Source organism: Dipodomys merriami, unplaced genomic scaffold (genome assembly GCF_024711535.1).
Source record: "Dipodomys merriami isolate MVZ:Mamm:240054 unplaced genomic scaffold, mDipMer1.0.p SCAF_1, whole genome shotgun sequence".
Taxonomy (NCBI): domain Eukaryota; kingdom Metazoa; phylum Chordata; class Mammalia; order Rodentia; family Heteromyidae; genus Dipodomys; species Dipodomys merriami.
In genome coordinates, this window is record NW_027202270.1 from 102,415,587 (window position 1) to 102,442,965 (window position 27,379).

Here is a 27,379-nt window from a genome sequence, read left to right on the forward strand (position 1 = left end):
GCCTGGCCTAAAATGAGTTTTTTTTGGCCAGTCCTAGGGCTTGAACACAGGGCCTGGACACTGTCCCTGAGCTTCATTAGCTTAAGGCTAGCATTCTGCCATTTGAGCCACAGTGCCACTTCTGGCTTTTTCTGTTTATGTGGTACTGAGGAATTGAATCCAGGGCTTCATGCATACTAGGCAAGCACTCTACCACTAAGCCACATTTCCAGTCCCCCCCCCCCTTTTTTTTTTCCTGTCATGGGGCTTGAACTCTGGGCCTGAGGGCAGTCCTTGAGCTATTCAGCTCAAGGCAAGCGTTCTACCAATTAAGCCACAATGCCACTTCTGGTTTTCTGGTGGTTTATTGGAGATAAGAGTTTCAGTCTTTCCTGCTGGTTTTGAACCGTGATCCTCAGATCTCAGCCTACTGAGTAGCTAGTATTACAGGCATGAGCTGCTGGCACCTAGCCCCTAAAATAAGTTTTTAAAAGAATTTCTTAGGCCAAATTGAATTGGACATAACATTAAAAGTTTTAGTTTAAAAAAATGTAAAAAGCTGCCAGTGAGAATATTGTTCCTTTAGAACATTTAATATTTTAACCATTGATCTTTGCTGTTTTTAGGAAGAAGAGGAAGAAGAAGAAAATAGGATGTCTGAAGAAGCAGAGAGACAATACCAAAAAAATAAGCTGCAGGCTGATTCCATTGTTCAGACCGATCAACCAGAAACAATGGTATCTAGTTCATTTGTGAATCTTAATTTTGAAATGGAAGAAGACTGTGAAGTAATTACGGAAAGCAAACCAAATGCAGTCCCTGTCCCACCCTAGAATGAAATGACTATCAAATTTCAAGCCCTAAAATGTTTTTATATATCTGGAACTTTTCACATTCTCTGATTAGTGGAATAACTTTAAAACAATTATTTGTATTTTAAACTATCTGGAAAGGAAAATGTTCCTTCATTTCTAGGTTGTATCTAGCAAAAGTTGGATCTGACCTTTGGATATTTGTACTGTGCTTTTACTTTATGTCCAATTACCAATTATTGCTTTTTCTTTTCTTTTTTTCCTTTTTGCACTGCTGGGGATGAAACCCACAGTTTCATGCATGCTAGCTACGCAAGTATTCTGTCATTGAGTGTAAATGAGTTATACTCTCAGCATAGTACTGAGAGTTTTAAAATGGTGTTTTAAATTATTTAAGTTAATGACATTCTAGAGTCCTAATCAATTAAGAGTTAATTAAGTTCATCTATTATTTTGTTTTAAAAAAGGTGAGTTGATTGGAACTAATTGGAACCAAAAATCCTAGACTCAGATTAAAATGAGAAATTTCCCCCCTAGATTTTCTCGTACTATGACTTGCACTTTATGCTTTGCACTTAATATACCTAACCACTAATTTCATACTAAAGATGGTTTACTGAGTATGTAATAAAAGAAGCAAGATGGAAGCACTTTGAATTTTCTTTCATTGAAGTCATTTATAGAAACCCAAATATTGAGATAGGTTTCCAGTTTTAAATGCAAGTCACTTGATACTCTATTCTTTTATAGGTTATCAAATTGAAATAGCTAGATGCATTTATTAATATTTGTATTAAGATGGTAATAGCTCATGATTATGCACTCAGCGTCCTGATTATATCATCTATTCAGTCCTTCATGTGTCCCATAGTCAAAATAGTGGGGATGGATAGGACTGTGGGAGGAGATGCAGGTTAACCCACTAGGAGCTATTAAATATAATATAGGACCATGATAACAATGAAATTAGTTGTCATTCACCATTTTGAAGTAGCAGCAGTAAAATGGATGGTTTATTTGAACCCAGGTTGGTCATTTTTCTCTCTACTAGGTATTTGCAAAGTTTATAAAGCTATATAATACAAAGCTAATTCAAAAAAATATGCCTAAACATGTACACAGAACCTTATGAGATATCTGTATTGCTTTGATTTATAACTAAATATGGATAAAGAAAAACGTGTGGTATAGAAATGCTGTTTTCTAGTCACACTCTTTAGTTTTTTTTTTTTTTTTTTTTTTTAACAAATTGAGTAGCAGCCTTTTCCTAACAGTATAAAGCTTTCAGTTTTAAATCTGTGTAAAATATAGCCCAACAAAAAGGCTAAAGGACAGCACCTTTTAGCTGTCCCTTACATATATCTCAAATGAAAGTCAAAGCAACCAGTGTTGGTAACTCACATCTATAATCCTCCTTAGGAGACTGAAATCTGAGGATCTGAAATTTGAAACCAGCCAGAGCAAGAAAGTCACTGAGACTCTCATTTCCAATTAACTAGCAAAAAGAAGTGTGTAGCTGTAGTTAAAGTGGTAGAGCACCAGCCTTGAGCAAAAAAAGCTTAGCAAGTGTGTGAGACCCCCCAGCTTCTGGCTCACGCCCATAAGACTAGCTACTCAGGAGGCTGAGATCTGAGGATTGTGATTCAGCGCCAGCTCAGGCAGGAAAGTCCGTGAGACTCTTATCTCCAATTAACAATTAACCACCAGAAAACCAGAAGTGGCGCTGTGGCTCAAGTGGTAGAGTGCTCCCCTTGAGCTGAAGAGCTGAGGGACGGTGCCCAGGCCCAGAGTTCAGGACACACACACACACACACACACACGCTCACACGCGCGCGCACACACACACACGCACACACACACGTGCGCGCGCGCACACACACACACACGCTCAAGTGGTAGAGTGCTCGCCTTGAGCTGAATCGCTGAGGGACGGGTGCCCAGGCCCAGAGTTGAGGACACACACACACACGCACACACGCTCAAGTGGTAGAGTGCTCGCCTTGAGCTGAATCGCTGAGGGACCATGCCCAGGCCCAGAGTTCAGGACACACACACACACACGCACACGCTCAAGTGGTAGAGTGCTCGCCTTGAGCTGAAGAGCTGAGGGACGGGTGCCCAGGCCTAGAGTTCAGGACACACACACACACACGCACACATGCTCAAGTGGTAGAGTGCTCGCCTTGAGCTGAAGAGCTGAGGGACTGTGCCCAAGCCCAGAGTTCAGGAACACACACACGCTCAAGTGGTAGAGTGCTCACCTTGAGCTGAGGGACGGGTGCCCAGGCCCAGAGTTCAGGACACACACATGCACACAAACACACACACACGCTCAAGTGGTAGAGTGCTCGCCTTGAGCTGAATCGCTGAGGGACTGTGCCCAGGCCCAGAGTTCAGGGGACACACACACACACACACACACACACACACACACACACACACACACACACACACACACACACACACACACACACACACACACACACACACACACACACACACACACACACACACACACACACACACACACACACACACACACACACACACACACACACACACACACACACACACACACACCCGAATTCAAGCCTCAGTACTGGTGGGCACATGTACACATACAATCAAATCAAAGGATATGTATAGTGGGCATATTACAGAAGTCTATTGTTAATAAATTAAGTTATTCAACTTCAAGTTCAGATGTTTTAAGTTTTTCAGCTGAAATTTAAAGAATTTAGGAAGGATAATTCTTTAGGAATCTTTGGTTGTATGGATTCATGGTATGATGGTTCATAGTACATATGGTATTTTTTATTCATGGGTATAAATGAGTAAAAGTTTTAAATTTTAGATTATGTAAGTATAAATAAATTGTTTACTAACAGTTCTAAACTCTGCTAGCCTGGCCTCTCTGATTTGTTTTTAAATTGGAGATGGCACTTCTCACACATTTGGTGAAGTAAAGATAAATGTATATGAAGATGATCTGAATCTTTTCTCCTTAGGAGTACAAGTATATAAAATAGCTTAACTAGAAACCTTCCTGATTATAACAGAAAGAGAAAATGATGACTTAAGAAGCTTGTATGTTTCTTTTTACTTTCCTTGTCCAGTTGTGGCTACTTTATATAGTATTTATTCACTGTGCCTTAAACTTTTATGATTTTTATTTATACCAACTAAAATTTCTCATAAGTGCATTAAATGATTTGTTTCATTTTAAGCCTCTTTTACTATTTCCTACTTCTTAATTTTTTTGAAGAATTACTGTTGTCTCTGGATCACAGTTCATAATAATCTACTTTCTTTTCATCTCATAAAAACTTAAAATAAGCTGAGTGTTGGGCCAATTTATAATTTCAGCACTTGGGAGGCTGAGGCAAGATCAGATGTTTGAGATCACTCTAGGCTAGATAGTAAAATCCTGTCTCAAAAATCCAAACTAACATTAATTAGTGTGTAGTAAAAAAGTTTACACTGAATTAACAACTTTAACAAAAATTCTTAACAAAAATAGTTTTGTAAACCTAACCCTGGTAATGGTTAATAAAGCTAGACAAATTTTTTTTTACCAGTTTTTATTTTAATGAGAGCTATTAGTTGGAATACTTTTTATGAAAACAACCTAGTAAAAGAAAGATATTTTCTAAATACTTCTAATAAAAACAAAATGGCTACTTTAATGGAAAAGTGTAACATCTTTGATTATACACAATGTTCTAGAAGATTGAAGTGTAAGTGATTACATTAATTAACTCAGAGCTGGGAATGTGGCCTAGTGATAGACTGCTTGCCTAGCATACATGAAGCCCTAGGGTTGATTCCTCAGTACCACATAAACAGAAAAGGCTGGGGGGCTGGGAAGGTGGCTCAGTGGTAGAGCACTTGCCTTGCATGCCTGAGGCCCTGGGTTTGATTCCTCAGCACCACATAAGCAAAAAAAAGAAAAAAGCCGGAAGTGGCGCTGTGGCTCAAGTGGTAGAGTGCTGCTAGCCTTGAGCTGAAGAGCTGAGGGACAGCACCCGGCCCAGAGTTCAGGCCCCACGACCGGACCCAAAAATAAAAAATAAAAAATTAAAAAAAAAAAAAAAAAACAGAAAAAGCTGGAAGTGGCGCCATGGCTCAATTGGTAGAGCACTAACTTTTAGCACAGAGAAGCTCAGGGACAGAGCCAGGCCAAGTTCAAGCCCCAGGACTTGCAAAAAAAAAAAATAAATAAAAACAATGATTTAAGTCATCCCTCAACTGTTCTAACTCTGAATAAATGTCAGAAATATTAAATGAAAACTTTATAATCTCTAAAGATTATAGTGATTTAAATGGAGTACTTTCTATTTTAGCAGCAAATCACAGTTAATCATTTTGAGCTAAATGGTACCAGAACTCACCACCTTTTAAAAAGCAGAATTTTATCCTATTACTTCCAAACTGTGAAACCTAAGTTATAGCAACTTAAAACAAATTAGAGCAACTTAAAACAACTGTTCTGTAGATATATCAAGTATTTTATTTAGATCATATCCAAGGATTCCGCTTCAAAGATTCTGTATGACGTGTTCACACATCTTAATGAAGACAGTCTAGTCTTTTGGAGGTCATGTATCATCAAGGTCTGCGGAGTTTTCATTGTCATTTGCAACAAGGGCTTCTCTGTTCTCGTAAGTCCAGAAACCATTTAGATCAATTAGAATGGTAGTGACTGTGTCTCCTTGATTACTGTTAATTAAATCTTGAAGAGAGATTTTCAAAGGATCCTTTGGTTTTACCATGTCAAAGATTTCATCCTCCAAGAGAAAAAAAAAAAACAGAATGAAATCTGATCGAGTGAACTTCTATCATATGGTCTATCATATGATCTAAAACTCAAGGCAGTTTATAATTTTTATAATAACAGCATTTTCTTGGCATACTTTTACTATCCTTCATTATGTAGATAAAGAAACCAAAACTCAAAATTTAATCCACACTAAGTTAGTGGCAATCTAACTGTAGTATTCTTTGAATTCATATTAAAACTCACTTTTGTTACTTTTTAATGGTGGCAAAACAATATCTTGGTGTTTTTGTTGTGTTGAATGTGTGTCAACATCCCCAACCCTCCCCATGCCAGGGATTTAACTCAGGGTCATACAGATGCTCAACAAGTACCCAGCCACTGAGTAGCTGTTGTTTTTTGTTTTGTGCTGGTACTGGGGCTTGAACTTAGGGCCTGGACACTGTTCTTTAGCTTTTTTTGCTAGTGATTAGCACTCTTACCACTTGAGCCATAGCTCCTCTTCTCACTTTTGTTAGTTAATTGGAAAGACTCACTGACTTTCCTGCCTAGGCTAGCTTCAAACTGTTATCCTCAGTTCTTATCCACCTGAGTAGCTAGGGTTACAGATGTGAGTCACTGGTGTCTGGCCATAAGCTGCTTTTATAAAAAATATTTAACACAAATTACTTAGTATTATTATAGCAATATTATCTGATGTTATATTAAGTAAAAGGTACCTTGACATCTTGAAATGAAACAGGATCTTGTCCATGGATTTTCATTAGTTCTTGTATGGCCTATATTTAGTGGAAATAAATATGTAAATAAAAAATGAAAACCGCATAGCTGACCAATGGTGGCTCATACCTATAATCCTAACTACTCAGGAGGCTGAGGACTGTGGTGTGAAGCCAGCCTGGGCAGGAAAGTCCACAATACTTTTTTTTTTTGTCAGTCATAAGGGCTTGAACTCTGGGCCTGGGCACTATCCTTCAGCTCTTCAGCTCAAGGCAAGCGCTGTACCACTTGAGCCACAGCACCACTTTCAGTTTTCTGAGTAGTTTATTACAAATGAGTCTCCTTTAAACTGTGATCCTCAGATCTCAGCCTCCTGAGTAATTAGGATTACAGGCATGAGCCACTGATGCCTGGCTCATGATAATTTTTTTTTTTTTTTTGGGTCCGGTCGTGGGGCCTGAACTCTGGGCCTGGGCACTGTCCCTCAGCTCTTCAGCTCAAGGCTAGTGCTCTACCACTTGAGCCACAACACCACATCTGGTGGTGCTGAGGAATCCAACTCAGGGCGCCTCAGGCATGCAAGGCAAGCGCTCTACCACTGAGCCACATTCCCAGCCCCTCATGATACTTTTTATCTCCAATAAACTACTCACAAAAATGCAGGAGAGATGCTGGGTGCCAGTGGCTCAAGCCTGTAATCCTAGCTACTCAGAAAGCTGAGATCTGAGGATCACAGTTCAAAGCCAGCTCTGGCAGGAAAGTCTGTGAGCCTTTTATCTGCAATAAACCACCAGAAAACTGGAAGTGGTGCTGTGGCTTAAGCTGTAGAGTGCTAGCCTTGAGCTGAAGAACTGAGGGACAGCGCCCAGGCCCAGAGTTCAAGCCCCACGACCAACAAAAAAAAAATGCAGGAGTGGTGCTATGGCTCAAGTGGTAGAGTGCTCACCTTCAGCAAAGGAAGCTTAGGGACAGTGCTCAGGCCAAGTTCAATCCCAGGACCGGGGAGGGGGTGGGGGAAGCATCTGCTCCAACCTTCTGCAAGACCTTTTCGACAGTTTTACTTTCTTTTCTATCAGACCACAATCTTTATCATTTTAGTCATGCTTTCTTACCAATTTTTACCTTTATTTTTACTGTACAAAACTATTCCATCAATTGGAAAAGTTGCTATTCAAATTACAGAATCCTATGTCTTAGAAGAGCAAACAGCCTTTACAGCCTTGACACTGAATCAGATACAATCAAATTATCTTTAGAGCTCATTATTCTCTGAGACCAGCTAAGGTCCAAGATAAATATTCAGCCAATGTATTTCATACTGAAATGCAGCATATAATTCTGGCCAGTTTTAAAGTTATCTTTAATAATACACCTATTAAAAGAATCTATAACACAATTATGTAAAGCTTCTCCAAAAGTCTGCATGTATGTATCTTAAGCCAAATGGTAATCCCACCTACATGTGGTGAAGGTTGGAGGATTTTGGATTAAGGCCAGCCTATGTAAAAAGTATGAGACCTTACAAAAAAACAAAACAAAACAAACAACAACAACAACAACAAAAAACCTAAAGCAAAAAGTAAGAGTGATTGCAAGACATATACCAGCCAGCCCTAATACCAAAAAGAAAAAAATACTTCCCTGGCTAGGAGCTACTGCTTAAAGCTTACACAAATTTCTGATCAATAAGAGCACAAATTTCTCCCCTCCAAGGGCTTATAAAACTCCTAACATTTTTTCTCCACATTTTTTTTCACATTTCTGAGAACATTTATTCCCATTCAAGCTTATTGCAGTGGCTGAATGAAGGTACATATATAAATTGCCTTGTTTCAAACATTCATTGTATCATCTCTACATTTTTTTTAAACTACTCTACAATCTAATCAAATCAGCTTTAGTTTACCCTGTTCACATTTCTTTTTTTATGGTGCTGGTCCTGGTGGTTGAACTCAGGGCCTGCCCATGAACCTTTAGGCTACTGCTGTACTTCTGGCTCTTTTGGTAATTAACTGGAGATCAGAGTCTCACAGGCTTTCCTGCCTGGGCTGGCTTTGAACTTAAATACTCTGATCTCAACCTCCTGAGTAGCTAGAATTACAGGTGTGAGCTAGTGCCCAGCTGTTTCCATTTCCTAAGTCTTAAACAGACTTGATTTCTTTTTGTAATCTGTTGTATAAATCCTTTTGTTCATAAACTTAATTTTTTTTTTCCTTTGGAGGGGATATGGAAGCAGTACTAGAGATTGAACTCGGGGCCTTGTGCTTACTAGCCTAGACAGGGCATGAGCCATACCCTCTTAACCTCTTCTGTTAAATTTAAAAGTTACAAGTTAAATTGTCACCAGTATGTATATTAAGCCAAATGGTAAATAAGTCTTAAGGAACAATGTTTTTTTACCTAAACCATACTTACCCTAAAGAAATAATTAAGGGAAAAGACATTCAGATATCCCTTGTTCTCGATATCAAGCAGTTTGAAAATATATTGCAGAGCAGCAGGTTCCTTTCTGTTTTCTAAGGCAAGAACAAAGTCCAAGTATGTCTTATAGTCCTATTGAAAAGAGAATACTCATAAGAGGTTAAATTGAAATTCGATTTTCAGGTAAATGTCTGATAATTAGAAGTTATTTCTCAATCATCAGTAGCAAATTATTTTAAGTTAATAAAATATAAGTCCATTTGTACATTTAATGTTACTTTCTAAGAATTCTAAGTTAACCAGTGTAAAACAGTATTGGAGGACATAGTTCATTTCCTGAGAGAGATCTGCTATTTTAAACCTCTTATCATAAAGTAAAACAGACAATATAGTGACTAAATTATTGTACACTGCCATTGTTTGTGTTTTCTTTACAATATGGTTATTTAGAAAAAAAAACATTTAAATTGCTATTGTAGAATATAGCTAGTCCTCCACATTTGTTACATCTATGGATTCAACTGTAGACTGAAAATCTTTGGGAAAAAAGTTGTACTGGGGCTAGGAAGTTGGCTCAGTGGTAGAGTGCTTGCCTCACATACATGAAGCCCTGGGTTTGATTCCTCAGTACCACATAAGCAGAAAAAAGCCAGAAGTGGAGTTGTGGCTTAAGTGGTAGGGTGCTATCCTCGAGCTGAAGAGCTGAGGGATAGCTCCCAGGCTCAGAGTTCAGCCCTAACGACCAACCAAAACGAAAATAAATTGTACTATATTTAATATATTTGTTTTTTCCTTGTCATTCACTAGTCCTTAAAAATATATCCATACTACTTATCTTAGGTATGATTTAAAGTATCCTGGGAGAAAGTATGTAGGTTGTATGCAAATATACTATTTTACATATGGAACTTGAGAGCATCATCTGTTAAGTTTTAGTATCTGATCCTAGAACCATCTGCTGATACTTACAGATAACTGTTGTTTAAAATGTTGTTAAAATGATTTCCAGGCTGGGAATGTGGCTTAGTGGTAGAGTACTTGCTTAGCATGCAGGAAGCTCTAGGTTCAATTCCTCAGTACATAAACAGAAAAAGCCAGATATGGTGCTGTGGCTCAAGTGGTAGAGTACTAGCCTTGAGCACAGAGAGGCTCAAGGACAGTGCCCAGGCCCTGAGTTCAAGTTCCAGGACCAGCAAAAAGAAAAAAAAAAAAGATTTCCAGTAAGAAAATCTGTTTTCATCCACACACACAAAAAGATACAAACGAAAGCTTGGAAGACCTGAATTGCTGGGCACTGGTGGCTCACACCTGTAATTCTAGCTTCTCAGGAGGCTGAGATCTGAGGATCCTGGTTCAAAACCAGCCTGGGCAGGAAACTTTGTGAGACTCTTATCTCCAGTAAACTACTCAAAAAAGAAAAAGAAAAAGCTGGAAGTGGTGCTGTGGCTTAAGAGGTAGAGCGCTGGGGCTGGGAAGGTGGCTCAGTGGTAGAGTCCTTGCCTTGCATACATGAGGCCCTGGGTTGGATTCCTCAGCACCACATAAGCAGAAAAAGCTGGAAGTGGCGCTGTGGCTCAAGTGGTAGAGTGCTAGCCTTCAGCTGAAGAGCTGAGGGACAGTGCCCAGGCCCAGAGTTCAGGCCCCATGACTGATCAAAAAAGGACAAAAAAAAAAAAAGAAGAGTTAGAGTGCTAACCTTCAGCAAAAGAAGCTCAGAGTCAGAGTCAAGGCCCAGAGTCAAGGACCAGGACTTGAAAAAAAAAAAAAAAAAAGAAAAGAAAAAGAAAAAAAGACCTGAATAGCAAATTTGTCCCTAAAAAGGTACTCATATAGATAGTACTTGTTTTGTATAGTGAAAAGTACTTGATAGATTCTCATTTGGAAAAAAAAAAAGTTAAATTCTTGGAAGATTTTTTTTCTTTCTGCATAAACTGCAGTATAAAGAATTAAAGGGGCTGGGAAAGTAGCTCAGTGGTAGAGCACTTGCCTTGCAAGCCAGAGGCCCTGAGTTCGATTCCTCAGCACCACAAGCAAAAAGAAAAAAGCCGGAAGTGGCGCTGTGGCTCAAGTGGTAGAGCGCTAGCCTTGAGCTGAAGAGCTGAGGGATAGCGCCCAGGCCCAGAGTTCAGGCCCCATGACCGGACCCCCCCCCCAAAAAAAAAGAAGAATTAAAGAAGTGCAGTTTCATATTCACTTACGATCTCTGATTTTCATTATTAACCAGAAGTCACTAGGATAGTACAGGATCATTAGAGTCTACTGCCAAGAGTAGAGTCACAGACAGTTCTCTCCCCATCCTCTTTTTTCTTTTCGTTTTATTTTATTGTAAAGATGCTGTACAGAGGGGTTACAGTTACATGAGTAAGGTAATGGGTATATTTCTTGTCAAGCATTGTTACCTCCTCCTTTGTTTTTCTCCTACTATCCCTTCCCTTCCCTGCCTCCCCACTCTCCTCACCCCAAAGTTGTAAAGTTCATTTCCAACATAGTGTCTTGTGAGTCTCATTGTTGAAATGGGTCATCCTGTGTCCTTGTTTCAGCATTTTGTTTTTCCCCTTCCTCTCCCCAAATTAGATAATGTATATACAAGATGCAAGGTACCAACATCAAATACAGTGATAACAGAGATATACCATAGGTGAAAGAACATACAAAGAAACCAAAAAAATCACATTGTACATTAAAAACAATAACAAAGAAACCTCATGTCTTTATCTTGGTTTCATTTCACTTAGCATCATCTTAATATGGTCATATGTACATAGCATTTGAACTTTTCTGTTTATCTGATAAGATCCTAGACATATACTAATTATTGCAAATAAGGGAAACAATGGGACCTGTATTTCTTTGGGTCTGGCTTACTTCATTTAATATGATTTTTCCAAGTCTTTCCATTTTCTTTTTTTTTTGGGGGGGGGGGTCTGGTCATGGGGCCTGAACTCTGGGCCTGGGCACTGTCCCTCAGCTCTTCAGCTCAAGGCAAGTGCTCTACTACTTGAGCTACAGCGCCACTTCCGGCCTTTTTTTTTTTTCCTGCTTATGTGGTGCTGAGGAATCGAACCCAGGGCCTCATGCATGCAAGGCAAGCGCTCTACCACTGAGACACCTTCCCAGCCCTCTTTCCATTTTCTAACAAATGGGCCAGTGTCATTCTTTCTGATGGAAGCATAGAATTCCATTGAATATATATATACATATATATATATATATATATATATATATATCTCACATACTGCCAAAGACTATCTACAAATTCAGTACAATACCCATCAGTATCCAAAGAAGCAATCCAAAAATTCATATGGAACAATAAAAGACCCCAAATAGCCAACAATCCTTAGCAGAAAGAACAGGACTGGAAGAATATCGATACCAAACTTCAACTCTACTACAAAGCCATAGTAATTAAAACAGCTTAGTACTGGCACAAGAACAGACATGAAGACCAATGGAATAGAACTGAAGACCCAGAAATGAACCCACAGACCTATAGCCACATAATCTTTGATAAGGGAGCCAAAAAAATAGAGTGGAAGAAAGACAGCCTCTTCAGTAAATGGTGCTGGCAAAATTGGTTAAATACCTGTAGAAAACTCAAATTAGGTCTTTATATATCACCCTGCACAGAATCAACTCCAAATGGATCAAAGACCTTGAGGTAAAAGTAGACACCCTGAAAACATAAGAAGGAATAGGAGAAACTCTAGGGCTCCTTGGCACAGGCCAAAATTTTCTTAACAAAGACCCAGAAACACAAGTCAAAGAAAGGTTGGACAAATGGGATTGCATGAAACTGCAGAGCTTCTGCATGGCAAAGGACATAGCTAGAAAGATCAATGGATTGGGAGAAGATCTTCACTAGCCATACAACAGACTAGGGCCTCTAAAATATACTTAGAACTCAAAAAAAATCCCCCAACAACAATTCCTCAAAGAAACAATTGCCCCATTAATAAATGGACTAGAGACTTCTCTGAAGAGGAAATAAGAATGGCCAATAGATACATGAAGAAATGCTCAACTTATCTGGCCATAAAAGAAATGCGAGTCAAAACAACATTGAGATTCCACCTCACCCATTAGAATGGCTATAGTCAAGAAGTCTAATAACAACAGATACTGGAGGGGATGTGGCCAAAAGGGAACCCTACTGCACTGTTGATGGGAGTGTAAACTTATTCAACCACTCTGGAAAGCAGTTTGGAGGTTCCTCAAAAGATTACACATAGAGCTCCCCAATGACCCAGCAATCCCACTTGTGGGCATTTACCCAAATGATCACAAACAAAGCCATACTAAAGCTACCAGCACAGCTATGTTTTTTACAGCATTATTCTCCATAGCTAAGATAATGGAACCAACCCATATGCCCCTCAGTAGATGAATGGACTATTCCCCCTCCCCCCCCCCCCATGGGGCTTGAAATCAGGGTTAAGCCCTGTCCCTGAGCTCTTTTGCTTCAGTCTAGTGCTTTATCAGATTGAGCCATGGTGCCACTTCTGGTTCAACCCATGATCCTTAGATGTCAGCCTCCTGAGTAGCTAGGATTACAGGCGTGAGCCACCAGCACCAGCCCCATCCTCTTCATTACTGTTGCTTAACATAACTTGCTTAAATTAAAGCTGATAAAATGTTAAACCCCATTTTCGTCTGTATGATGATTTCTTAAGCATCATTAGCTTGGGAAATGGATATTGAAAACAAAGAGAAATTTAAAAAAATCTATATCCAACTACATAAATGTAAGCTCTAAGTTTTAAGGTTAAATGTAATCACATTCACAAGAATTTTGAGAAGAAAAAGGATAATTCTATATCAGTTTATATAGTTACATCTAGCTTCTAACAATAGACAAATAACTGGGTTCTTTTGTTTTTCTTTCCTTCTTTTTTTTGGGGGGGGGGGAGCAGCCCAAGGGCTCAGGGCCTGGGCACTTTTCCCTGAGATTCTTGCTCAAGGCTAGCACTCTTACCACTTGAGCCACAGAGCCACTTCTGGATTTTTCTGTTTATGTGGTGCTGAGGAATTGAACCCAGGACTTTATTCATTTTAGGCAAGCATATACCACTAAGCCATCTTCTAGTCCTGGTTCTTGATTTAATCATGGCACATTTAGCACTATTTTAGACCTGGTAATTTAATGGCTGAAGTATTATTTGGAAGTAGTAAAAATATCTGTTAATTTTCAGATTTTTTTTTTTACTAGTTCATACTCCTGTGACAACAAACTATTAAAGTTTTCTTTTTCTTTTTCTTTTTTTTTTTTTGGTCGGTCGTGGGATTTGAACTCTGGGCCTGGGCGCTGTCCCTCAGCTCTTCAGCTCAAGGTGAGCACTCTACCACTTGAGCGCCACTTCCGGTTTTCTGGTGGTTTATTGGAGATAGGAGTCTCACAGTCTCTCCTGCCCAGGCTGGCTTTGAACCACGATCCTTAGATCTCAGCCTCCTGAGTAGCTAGGATTACAGGCGTGAGCCACCAGCGCCCGGCTCCTATTAAAGTTTTCTATAAAAAATATTTTACAGTGAATTAATTTATGTTTGGACCAGAAGCTTCAAATACCTAGTAATTTGATTGTTTTATACTTTTTAGGATACTGTAACTCATTATACTAATAATGCTGACTCACACCAATAAAGATCTCTTAGAAACTCTAGAAGCCTAATTTTTAGGCTTATCAGAAGATTTATACAATTACCATTTCTCCATCGTAAGTGAGACACTCCTGGAAAACTCGATCTAAGAAAACATTGGTCATGGTTGCTGTTCCATAGCGGGAGAGTTCTTCTTTACTGAGCATGCCATTGTGATCCTTATCAAGATTCAAATACTGACCTAGGGAAAAAGATAAGATATTTAGGACTATAAAAATTTTAGTCAAGGGGCTGTGAAGGTGGCTCAGTGGTAGAGCGCTCGCCTTGCATGCTTAAGGCCCTGGGTTCAATTCCTCAGCACCACATAAGCAGAAAAAAAAAGCCAGAAGTGGCATTGTGGCTCAAGTGGTAGAGTGCTAGCCTTGAGCTGAAGAGCTGAGGGACAGCACCCAGGCCCAGAGTTCAGGCCCCCACAACCAGACCCCCCAAATAAAACAAAAAAATTTAGTCAAAGATTGGACATCAATGGAATGTTCAATTTATGGGCTAATATTTGGATTGAAATTAATTTTGTCACAGGGTAATGGCTTATGTGTAGTAAAATCAGTGATACTGCTGGGTGCTGGTGGCTCACACCTGTAATCCTAGCTACTCAGGAGGTTGAGATCTAAGGATCGCGGTTCAAAGCCAGCCTGGGCAGGAAAGTTCGTGAGACTCCAATAAACCACTAGAAAACTGGAAGTGGTGCTGTGGCTCAAGTGGTAGAGTGCTTGCCTTGAGCTGAAGAGCTGAGGGACAGTGTCCAAGCCCAGAGTTCAAGCTCCACAACCAACTAAAAAAAAAAAAAATCAGTGATAATTTTTTTCTGTTTTTTGGTTGTGGGGTTGTAGGGCTTGAACTCAAGGCCTGGATGTTGTCTCTGAGCTCTTCTGTTCAAGGCTAGTGCTCTACCACTTTAAGCCACAGCACCTCTTTGGTTTTCTGGTAGTTAATAAAAGAGTCTCAGAGATTTTCCTGCCAGGGCTGGCTTTGAACCCCAATACTCATATCTCAGCCTCCTGAGCAGCTAGAATTATAGGCATGAGCCATCAACATATGGCTTGAATCTAAAGGAGATTAACCAATAATCTAGAAATAGCCAAAGAAAGCCTACCATGAAGGCTAATGTCTTTGGTCTATTTTTGTTTTGTTTTGTTTTTTGGTGCTGGTTCTGAGCTTGAATTTAGGGCCTGGGCATTGTCTCTAAGCTTTTTTGCTCAAGGTTATTGCTCTGCCACTTGAGCATACCTCCACTTCCAGCTTTGTATTGGTTAATTTGAGGTAAGAGGCTTATGGCCTTTTCTGCCTGGGTTGTCTTCCAACTTTCAATCCTTAGATCTCAGCCCCATGAGTAACTAGGATTACAGGTGTGAGCCACAGGTGCCTAATTCACTTATATTTTTGTATTTTGTTTGTAACATTTTAGAACCTTATTAGGTTTCTAAATTAGAAGGAGGGGTGAATAAGAAACAATTAAATGCTATCAATTTGCAAATTTATATAATGGATACCAAAATGAGTCAGAAGACAATTCAACAGGATAATGTAACAAACTAATGAAATTATCACAAAGATAACATTTATAAATGATGTCTGAGTTAATAAGAAAGATCAAATTACATCTGTTCTATTGGAAAGAAATGTATTCCAAAAAAGTTCTTCTTTTTTTTTTTTTTGTCAGTTGTGGGGCTTGAATTCAGGGACTAGGCACTGTCCCTGAGTTTTTCTGCTCAAGGCCAGCACTCTACCACAGTGCCACTTCCACTTTTCTGGTGGTTAACTGGAGATAAAGAGTCTCATGGACTTTCCTATCCAGGCTGGCTTTGAGCTGTGATCTTCAGATCTCAGCCTCCTGAATAGCTAGGATTATAGGCATAAAATACCAGGGCCCGGCTTTTTTTGTTGTCCATTGGTTTGAAGTCAGAGCCTGGGTGCTGTCCCTGAGCTTTTCTGCTCAAGGCTAGCACTTCACTTTGTGCCACAGCTCTGCTTCTGGTTGTCTGGTGGTTAACTGGAGATAACAATCTCATGTACTTTCCTGTCCGGCATGGCTTCCAACCAAGATTCTCAGATCTCAGTTTCTTGAGTGGCTAGGATTATAGGTGTAAGCCACCAGCCCTGGCCAAAAAAAGGGTTATTCTTAGTATCTAGAATACAAGATCCTAATTAGAATACTTTTAAGGTAAAATAGACTATGTATAAAACTCTCCTCTGAAACCCACTTACCTGAGGAATGAATAATTCAAATTGTATATAATGAGAACATACCATAAACCCTTAGGGCAGAAGGAGCAGAAAACCAATTTGTTTCTTGGCTCTCTTTAGACAGTTCTTCATCCCTTAGCTAAACACAGAACACAAAGACATAATCAGAAGATGGCAAATATAAAGTGATACAATTAAGTAGTTTAAAAATATTTGAAAAAGCATATTTACCTCAAGTAAATCATCTAGGAAGCTGCACGCTAAAATATCTTGAATTTTTATCTTCCCTTTAAAAACAAAATGAAACATAATTTCACTTAACAATTTATTTTTTAAGTTTTTCAATTTTTATTTTTTTGTCAGTCATGGGCTTCTCATGGCCTGGGTACTGTCCCTGAGCTTTTTCACTCAAGGTTAGTGCTTTACCACTTTGAGCCACAGTGCCACTTCTGGGTTTTCTGGTGGTTTCCTGCCCCAATTGGCTTTGAACCTCCATCCTCTGATCTCAGCCTCCTGAGTAGCTAGGATTACAGGTGTTAGCCACCAGTGACCAGCTATCTTAACTTTCTGAGCATCTAAGATTACAATTGTGAGCCACCGGTGTCTGGCTCAGGAACAATTTGTTTTTTAACTTATTTTTTTTATTATCTTTAAGTAATCATATAAAGGGGTTTCAATTCAACATTATTAGTTTATGAGTACAATGTATCTGGATCAATGTCACCCCTTCCATTATTCTCCCCATCTTTCCCAGCCCCCACCTATCCCCTCAGTTTACCTGGTTTCATTTTTACAAATGTGCATGGAGCCACTCTTCTCTCCATTCATCTAGACCCTGTCCTTTTAATTACTCCTCACTGACAAAACATGTTTCAGCTTCCTGGTATTTTTTGGGGGATGGGGGGTGGGGAGTCAGATGTAGGGCTTGACCTCTGGGCCTGGAAACTGTCCTTGAGTTCTTCAGCTCAAGGCAAGTACTCTACCACTTGAGCCACAGCACCACTTTTGGTTTCCTGGTGGTTAATTGGAGATAAGAGTCTTGTGGACTTTCCTGCCTGGGCTGGCTTTGAACTGTAATCCTCAGATCTCAGCCTCCTGATTAGCTAGGATTATAGGGGTGAGCCACTGGCTGCTGGCATTGGTTGTGTGTGTGTATGTGTATATATATACATACATATATATGTATATATGTATTGTCTGTTGTGGGGCCTGAAATCTGGGTCTGGCTACTGTCCCTCAACTCTTCAGCTCAAGGCTAATGCTCTAGCACTTGAGCCTCAGCACCACTTCTGGCTTTTTTCTGCTTATGTGGTGCTGAGAAATTGAACCCAGTGCCTCATGCATGCAAGGCAAGCACTCTCCCACTGATCCACCTTCCCAGCCCCTGGTATTCTTTTTTTTTTTAAACTGTAACTTAGTTGAAGAACAATTTTAAAGGTATATTTCAAGAGCAATCTCAAAATTGGCAGGTCTATAATCCTCGATGCTCAAGAGCTGAGATCTGAGGATCAAGATTCAAAGCCAGTCAGGCTCCAGTGGCTCATGCCTGTAATCCTAGCTACTCAGGAGACTGAGATCTTAGGATCTTGGTTCAAAGCCAGCCTAGACAGGAAAAGTCTGTGAAACTCTTATCTCCAGTAAACTACCAGAAAACCAGAAGTGGTGCTGTGGTTCAAGTGGTAGAGCGCTTACCTTGAGCTGAAGAGCTGAGGGACAGCACCCAGGCCCAGAGATCAAGCCCCATGACCAACAACAACAAAAGACTCAAAGCCAACCCACGCAGACAAACCAAGAGACTCTTATTTCCAATTAACTAGCAAAACTGTGAATGAAGTAGTAGAGCATCGGCCATGAATGAGAAAAATTCAAAAAGATCAAGAAACCCTGTTGTAGCCCTAGTACTATACTGGCAGACAAATATAGAAGTACCATTGAAAGCTGGACACTGGTGGCTCATGCCAGTAGTCCTAACTACTTAAGAGGCTGAGACCTGATTATCATGTTTCAAAGCTAGCCCAGGCAAGAAAGTCCAAGACTCATCTCCAAGTAAGCACCAAAAAAGGTGGGAAAAAAAGTGGAACTGTGGCTCAAGTGATAGAATACTAGTTTTAAACACAAAAGATAACTGACAGTGTTTGAGTTCAAGCCCCAAAGGCTGGCATAATAAAAGGAAAATGCTTAGCATAGTGCCTGATACATTAAAAAAATTCAAAACAGCTATTTTTTGCAAAATTTCAGAGGGACAAGTGATAGAGCATAAGCCTTGAGCTGCATTGCTGAGGGACAGCTCCTAAGCCTAGAGCTCAAGCCCCACGACTGAAAAAAAAAAAAATCTTTCATGCGATTGATTCTAACATATTTATAAGGTTATGTCTTTGTTGCCTGTATGTCCCTCCCCCATGGTATAACCCCTGCTTTCACTATATATGATGTTGGTATATGTGGAGGGGAAGGGAAAAAACAAATTGTTAAAACAGGGATACAGGAGGACCCATTGCAACAATGAGATGTACAAGTTGTTATGTCGAAAAAACGAACTTTACAACTTTGGTGGGGGGATGGGGGGGAGAGGAGGGGGAGGATGGGAAGGGGAAACAAAGCAGGAGGCTACAATGCTTGATAAGAAATGTGCACATCAGAGCTGGGAAGGTGGCTCAGTGGTAGAGCGCTTGCCTTGCATGCATGAGGCCCTGGGTTCGATTCCTCAGCACCACATAAACAAAAAGAAAAAAGCTGGAAGTGGTGCTGTGGCTCAAGTGGTAGAGCACTAGCCTTGAGCTGAAGAGCTGAGGGACAGTGCCCAGGCCCAGAGTTCAGGCCCCACAACCGGACCCAAAAAAGAAATGTGCTCATTATCTTACCCATGTAATTATAATCCCACTGTACAGTATTTTCACAATAATAAAAATTTCAGAGGGAAAAAAACATGTATTTGCTTACAGCTGGGAAGTTTTAAAAATAACCTCAGCTACAGTGTGCTGTGATGGATTCATAGCTGGATTTTTAAGGAAAGAAGAATGAAGGATTGGAATTTGGGATTTCTTCTTCTGCCCCAGTTACATGTATTTGTCTTGGCAGGTTCAAACATTTGTCAGCATACTGCTAATGAGGCCATGTTTACTAATTTAGATAGTTAAAGAGATAGAAAATATATCATGGCTAAATGACTCTCAGATAGCCAAATACATACTTTTCTTCAAATATATGACATGCAGAATTAATTCTGCATTGGGGCTGGGAAGGTGGTTCAGTGGTAGAGTGCTTGCCTTGCATGCATAACACCCTGGGTTTGATCCCTCGGCACCACATAAACAGAAAAAGCGGGAAGTGGTACTATGGCTCAAGTAGTAGAGCACTACGCTACCCTTGAGCTGAAGAGCTCAGGAACAGCACCCAGACCTAGAGTTTAAGCCTATGACTGACAAAAAAAAAAAAATTAGTTCTGCATGTCACATATCAGCAACAGCAAATTATACCAGAGTAAGTGTTTGTTAGAAGTGGAAGGAGCCACAATGATTACTCATTTTGTAGTTCTCTTAGAGAAGGAAGAAAAGATTAGGTACAACCCCACTGTTACACAGTTGGTTTTTTTGTTTTTTTGTTTTTGTCAGTCATGAGCTTGACCTCTGGGCTTGGTTTTCAGCTCAAGGCACGCATTCTACCATGTGAGCTATAGTGCCATTTCTTTGAAAAATCTATATAAACCTATAAATCTATATAAACCTAACCTTTACTGCTTTTCTTTTCTTACATTTCTCTGTTTTTAAAGATATGCGCTGGGTGCCTATAATCTTAGCTACTTAGGAACTGAGATCTGAGGATCAAGATTCAAAGCCAGCCTCGGCACGAAAGTCCATGAGATTATTTTTTATTTTATTTATTTATTTATTTTTGGGTCCGGTCATGGGGCCTGAACTCTGGGTCTGGGCGCTGTCCCTCAGCTCTTCAGCTCAAGGCTAGCGCTCTACCACTTGAGCCACAGCACCACTTCCGGCTTTTTTCTTTTTGCTTATGTGGTGCTGAGGAATCGAACCCAGGGCCTCATGCATGCAAGGCAAGCACTCTACCACTGAGCCACATTCCCCAGCCCCCAGTCCATGAGATTATTATCTCCAATTATCCACCAGAAAACTGGCAGTAGCACTGTGGCTCAAATGTTAGAGCACTTGCTTTGCGTTGAAAAACTCAGGGACAGAGCCCAGGCTCAGAACTGAAGCCCCATGACCGACAAAAATAAAATAAATAAATAAAGATTTGCTAGATTTTCTTTTCTTTTTTTTTTTTTTTAGTGCTGACACTGAAGCTTGAACTCAGAGCCTCATGCTATTGCTTGGCTTTTTCATTCAGCTGGCATTCTACTACTTGAGCCACATCTCCTTCTAGCATTTTTTTGCTGGTTAATTGGAGGTAAGAGTTTCTTGGATTTGTCTTCTGCGTGGCTTCGAATTATAATCCTCATCCACTCAGCTGATAGATGCTAGATTTTTAACAGCAATGATGTTAGGAAAGTGACATTTTTCAAGACTTCTGTAGTACTGCGGTTCAGATATAATATTATTCTCATGTCTAAAGTGAGTTTTTCTTTTACCTGTTCTTAGAGGATCCAAAAAGAAGAAGAACTTCCTAACTGCTGTACAAACATAAAAAGAATAAAAGGATTTTTCCAGCCCATCTAGTTGTGGCAAAGTAGGAATAAGTTCCAAAATGTAGTTTTCTAAATCCTAAAAACAAAAGAAAATAAAAGTTTACATTGCTACATGTCCAATCTTGATTTTTATCATTAATAATAGTTATACAAAGAGGTTTCAAATACAAAATCAAGTTGAGTATAATACACCCTGGAGAATATCACCCTTTCTATCATTTTCCCCTATCCCCCCCATCCCTATACTCAAGTTTCATAGTTTGATTTTTATATAACATACATTGACTATAGAGACTATTTGCTCTCTTCAGTCTTGATTCTTAGATACTGGGATATACTTTCAGTTCTAAAAACTATTCAGCATAAAAAATATATTAGCTATGTTGGGTTTGGTACTGCTTGCCTGTTATCTGGTACTTAGGAAGCTGAAGGAAGAGGAGGAATTCAAAGTCAATTTGGGATACATAACAAATTTGAGGCCAGACATTGCTTCAAACAAGAACAAGCCCCAAAATTTTATTAGTTGAATATGGTCTACATGCCTATAATCTCAGCAGTTGAGAGGCCAACCTGAGCTACACGATGAGAACTTATCTCCAAAAAAAGTTTTCTCTTCTCTATTTTCTCTCCCCAAAGTTAATTTTTTTCCCCTATTTTGAGACTAGGTCTCATTATATTGCCTAGGTGGTCCTTGAAAATCTGAGCTCAAAAGATGCCCCTCCCTCAAACCTCCCAAGTAGCTGGAAGTTTATATTTCAGCTTCTGTATGGCCTTCTAAAGGTAAGTGATGCACATACAACCAATACATATTTTTGTACATTTCTCATGTTCTTTAAATACAAGATATAGCACCATATTACAAAAACTGCTCTTGTCATTTAACAATATTCTTTATAGTCATTCCACAGAGGCATATCTAAGAGCAACTATTTTACAAAACTATGTTAATTTTGTTGTATAAACATACCAAAATTTATTTTACTAGGTCTCTGACATTTCAGTTGCTTCTAATATTTTGTTACACTAAAAATATCATAAAGAGATAAGCTAATTTTTCATTTGAACCTACTGTGGAAGACTGTAGCATACACTTCTTATAAGTGGAATTCCTGGGTTAAAACACAGACACATGTATAAATAATTGTGATAGACAATGGCATACTTCTTACCTCCTCAACAGAGGCCATATTCTCATCACTGATACAAAGACAATTTCTACAGGTCCCAAATTATGCACTTAGGTGCCTGGGAAGCACTACAGTGAGCTGATGGGTGTAGCATGATAGTTCAAGTTTGAGGGAAATGTGGGGACATTTGTCACACTCAGCATGGCAGATGTTGAAAGGTTGCTATGAGCTAGAAATGCTAGGTAGGTTTTATTAGCATGTAATATATTGCTTTTAATGGAATAAACCTTTGCAAAGCTATGTTTTGTGTATGTGTATATGTGTGTGAGTGAGAGAGAGAGTGTGTGAGAGTGTGTGTGTGGTGTTTTGTTTTTTGTTTTATTGCCAGTCCTTGGGGCTTGAACTCAGGGCCTGTGTACTGTTCCTGAGCTTCTTTTGCTCAAGGCTAGCACTCTACCACTTGAGCCACAGTGCCATTTCCAGAACTATATGTGGTACTGAGGAACCGAATTCAGGACTTCATGCATGCTCATCAAGCACTCTACCACTAAACCACACTCCCAGCCCCAATCCAAACTCCTTACTATGGCTTAAGAGGGCTCTCCATGTAGTCCCCACATACCTCTCTGACTTGATCTCCTGCCACTTTAACTTTTGTGCTCTAGCCACCTCAGCTTCCTCTTATCTTAAAATTGTTAAACAGTGGGGTTTCAACTTCACATATTTGCTTCTGTGTACAATGCACCTTTATCAGTCATGCCCCCTTTCTATCATCTTCCCTTCCTCAAGAGCCTTTTTATTGTTAAGTTGGTCTGAAACAATTATAGTTGTCCCAGGAAGATTTATAGCACAAGTGTAAGGAGATTCCATTTACAGAAATCTGAACTAACTCTGCACAAGGTACCATCTACCTTTTGTAATGAGACACTTATATATTTTAAGTCATCTATTTGGTAGTAGGCATTATATGGTAAGAATGGGATTCTTACAGAAGCAACAAGAAAGAATACAGGTGTTGCCGGGCGCTGGTGGCTCACGCCTGTAATCCTAGCTACTCAGGAGGCTGAGATCTGAGGATCACGGTTCAAAGCCAGCCCGGGCAGGAGAGACCGTGAGACTCCTATCTCCAATAAACCACCAGAAAACCGGAAGTGGCGCTGTAGCTCAAGTGGTAGAGCGCTCGCCTTGAGCTGAAGAGCTGAGGGACAGCGCCCAGGCCCAGAGTTCAAGCCCCACGACCGACAAAAAAAAAAAAAAAAAAAGAATACAGGTGTTTAAGGATACAGGTGGACCTGTTGCAACAATGAGAAGTACAAGTTGTCATGTCCAAAACGAGCTTTACAACGTCGGTGCGGGGGGGGGGGGGGGGGGGGAGGGGGGGGAAGGAGAAGGATTGGGATTGGGGGGGAGGGGGGAGGCTGGGAAGGGATGTGAAGGGTAAACACAGGAGGAGGCTGCAATGCTTGGTAAGAAATGTACGCATTATCCTGCCCATGTAATTGTAACTCCTCTGTACAGTATGTTCACAAATAAAATAAAATTAAATTAAAAAAAAAAAAAGAAAGAATACAGGCATATGAGGAGGTTTAAAAAAAGTGTGTGTGTGGGGATGTGAGGCTGGGAAGGTGGCTCAGTGGTACAGTGCTTGCCTTGCATGCATGAGGCCCTGGGTTCAACTCTTCAGCACCACATAAGCAGAAAAAGGTCAAAGTGGTGCTATGGCTCCTGTGGTAGAGCACTAGCCTTGAGCTGAAGAGCTGAGGGACAGTAGCCAGGCCCAGAGTTCAGGGCCCACGATCAACAACAACAACAAAAGGCCACATTACAGTTTATGAATGAAGGAGGATTAAAGAGAAAACTAGCAAAGGGTCAGATACTCTATACTACACAACTTACAGTAGTTTTCTTTAAAAAAGGGAAGGGCAGGGCTGGGAAGGTGGCTCAGTGGTAGAGTGCTTGCCTTGCATGCCTGAGGCCCTGGGTTCGATTCCTCAGCACCACATAAGCAAAAAGAAAAAAGCCGGAAGTGGTGCTGTGGCTCAAGTGCTAGAGTGCTAGCCTTGAGCTGAAGAGCTGAGGGACAGCGCCCAGTCCCAGAGTTCAGGCGCCACGACCGGTTCAGGCGCCCCCCCCCCCCCCGCCAAAAAAAAAAGGGAAGGGCTGGGAATATGGCTTAGTTGTAGAGTGCTTGCCTAGCATGCATGAAGCCCTGAGTTTGATTCCTCAGGACCACATACACAGAAAAAGCAGGAAGTGGTGTTGTGGCTCAAGTGGTAGAGTGCTAGCCTTGAGCAAAAGACACTCAGGGATAGTGCCTAGGCCTTGAGTTCAAGCCCCAGGACTGAAAAAAATTAAAAAGGGGAAATTCCTGATACTTCTGAAAATAGTTACACATGGATATCATTCAAGACTAATCAGAATGATTTTTAAGCCCATTAAAAATTTTCATTTTCTTTTAGAAATGTTTGTAAAGGCTGAAGAAAAAAATCTAAAGAATAATTTATATAGTCAATATATACTTTTAGTAACATATTTGCAAGAGCAAACACTATGAAAACAGAGAAATTGCCAGGCACTGGTGGGTCATGCCTGTAATCCTTAGCCACTCAGGAGGCTGAGATCCAGGGATTGTGATTCAAAGCCAGCTGAGGCAGGAAAGTCTGTGAGACTTATCTCCAATTAGCTACTAAAAAGCCAGAAGTGGAATTGGAACTGTGGCTCAAGTGGTAGAGCACTAGCGTGAGCACAAATACTCAGGGAAAGTGCCCAGAGTTTAAGCCTCAGAACACACACACACACACACACACACACACACACACACACACACACACACACACACACACACACACACACACACACACACACACACACACACACACACACACACACACACACACACACACACACACACACACACACACACACACACACACAGAAAATAATGAGATTTACCTCCTATAATCCCAACACTCATTATCACACACACACACACCCAGAAAATAATGAGATTTACCTCCTATAATCCCAACACTCATTATCAATATTTGGTGTCTATAATAAGTTATTAAAATTTGGTTAATACTTACAGATTCTCGAAGGTATCCTTGACCAGCAACATCATATAAACTGAGTCCTATTCTTGTTTGATGAAGCCAGACTGACAAACAAGAACATGAAATACAACTATTAAGATTTATTATTTCAGCATATGTATGAAAAGAAGATAAAAAGCTCCAGATTAGAGCCAATCCAACAACCCTTCTCATATACATTAAGTAATTATTAACTTCTTGGTTTGTCTAAAGCAAAGCAACAGCATATGGTGGCAGATTTCAACAATTCTACCATGATTGCATCTATAGTAAAAGTGATGTGCTAGAGGTTACTGTTCTTTTTTTTCTCTCTCTCTTTTTTGGAGCAGGTCCTGTGGCTTGAACAGTGTCTGGTCACTGTTGCCGAGCTTCTTTTTGCTAAAGGCTAGTGCTCTATCACTTGAGCCACAGCTTTACTGGCTATTTTGGCAGTTTAATGGAGGTAAGAGTCTTACAGACTTTCCTACCTGGACTGGCTTCAAACTGTGATCATCATATCTCAGCCTCCTGAATAGCTAGCAATATAGGTATGAACCATGGGCACTGAGCTTTTTTTGCATTAAAAATATATAATTTTATTGTTATTATTAAGCTGTTGTACAGAGGGTTTGACATTTCATAAGGTAGGACAGTGTTACCCCTTCCTTAGCTTTCTGTTTCCCCCTCTTGTCCTTGCCCACAATTTGCACAGTTCATTTTCCACACAGTGTATACTAAATATAATCACTGCACTTGTTCACTTTTCCTCCCTCTACTTCCGTGCTCACTAGTTGCTCCCATTAAAAAGACAAAAAAGGGATGGGAATGTGCTTAGTGAGAGAGTGCTTGCCCAGCATGCATGAAGCCCTGAGTTCGATTCCTCAGTACCACATAAACTGAAAAAGCTAGAAGTGGTACTGTGGGTCAAGTAGTAGAGTGCCAGCCTTGACAAAAGAAGCTCAAGGACAGTGCTTAGGCTCTGAGTTCAAGCCCCAGAACTGGCAAAACAAAACAAAAACCCAAACTAAACCAAACCCATGTTCTCATTTCCTGGAATTTGTTTCCATAAATAGCATTTTAAATGTTCAAAAGACTGACAACTTTGGGTTTTCCCCCTAAGAGTAGAGGATACTGTTCTTAACTAGTTGAACTTGGTGTTTTACTAAATGGGGACAGCTGTCATGCTACATCTTCAGTGAAACTTCTTTTATTTTCCACTGAGGTAATTATAGCAAAGTGTATTAATTGGAGATGGCATACACTAATATTCCACAGATCAGTATTGTACTTACAGGTTTCTTAACTCCAAGTTGTTTAACTGATGCCACATTTATGTAGCAATAGTGTGAGACTATTTTTTCAGGTAAATCAACTTGTAATATTGGTGACATGAAGAGTAAATTAACCTCCATGAAAGAATCATTCTAGTAAATATTCTAAATTATGCTACGTATACTTGGTAACAGAGTTCTATCACATGAAATACTATAAAAGCACAGATCAAAAATCTTAATTCCCAGATAGGAGTTGAAGCACAATTAAAAGACAAATCACCTTTTCGCATGACATAGTTAAAGAACTGCATGATGGAAATTCTTCCATATGAATCAGTATGAAGGAGTTTAGCAAAGACTTTTGCAGTAAAAAATTGCCTAAGAAAAAGAAATAAAGATTGAAAATGATGTGCCAACATATTATAAAATGACCTCCATGAAAATTAGAAAACTGCATAAATTCACAAAATTAAAGGCAGAAAAAAAGTCAAAGTGACAAGTCCCCAAAAGTTGAAATATGAAATTATACATATTTGCATACTCTTTTCTTCTCATTTTTCTGTATGAAGAATGAAGAGCTTTAAGTGTGACTAAACTATGTGGGTTTTTCTTTTCTTTTCTTTTGAGACAGGGTCATACTATGTAGCTTAGGCAGGCCTTTACCTTTTTTTTTTTGGGTCTGGTCATGGGGCTGAACTCTGGGCCTGGGCGCTG

At 39.9% G+C, this 27,379-nt stretch overlaps 2 protein-coding genes across 8 annotated transcripts in view; one reads left to right on the forward strand and one right to left on the reverse strand.

The window, feature by feature from the left end:
• The window catches only part of LOC138830169 (signal recognition particle subunit SRP54), a 100,970-nt gene extending 97,686 nt beyond the window's left edge, over window positions 1-3,284 (forward strand). For all 6 annotated transcript variants that reach the window (XM_070026652.1, XM_070026648.1, XM_070026651.1 and 3 more), the window contains one exon: window positions 606-3,284. In XM_070026652.1, coding sequence (XP_069882753.1) covers window positions 606-812 — 207 coding nt within the window. In that variant the 3' untranslated portion in view covers window positions 813-3,284. The remainder of the gene's footprint in view (window positions 1-605) is intronic.
• Window positions 3,285-5,278: 1,994 nt separating this feature from the next.
• Ppp2r3c (protein phosphatase 2 regulatory subunit B''gamma) overlaps window positions 5,279-27,379 on the reverse strand; it is a 28,357-nt gene continuing 6,256 nt past the window's right edge. For both annotated transcript variants that reach the window (XM_070026661.1, XM_070026653.1), the window contains exons 6-14: window positions 26,946-27,043; window positions 25,407-25,477; window positions 21,137-21,269; window positions 16,780-16,835; window positions 16,612-16,687; window positions 14,409-14,545; window positions 8,704-8,841; window positions 6,288-6,347; window positions 5,279-5,578 (exon numbers count right to left, since the gene is read on the reverse strand). In XM_070026661.1, the coding sequence (XP_069882762.1) occupies window positions 5,390-5,578; window positions 6,288-6,347; window positions 8,704-8,841; window positions 14,409-14,545; window positions 16,612-16,687; window positions 16,780-16,835; window positions 21,137-21,269; window positions 25,407-25,477; window positions 26,946-27,043 (958 nt within the window). In that variant the 3' untranslated portion in view covers window positions 5,279-5,389. The remainder of the gene's footprint in view (window positions 5,579-6,287; window positions 6,348-8,703; window positions 8,842-14,408; window positions 14,546-16,611; window positions 16,688-16,779; window positions 16,836-21,136; window positions 21,270-25,406; window positions 25,478-26,945; window positions 27,044-27,379) is intronic.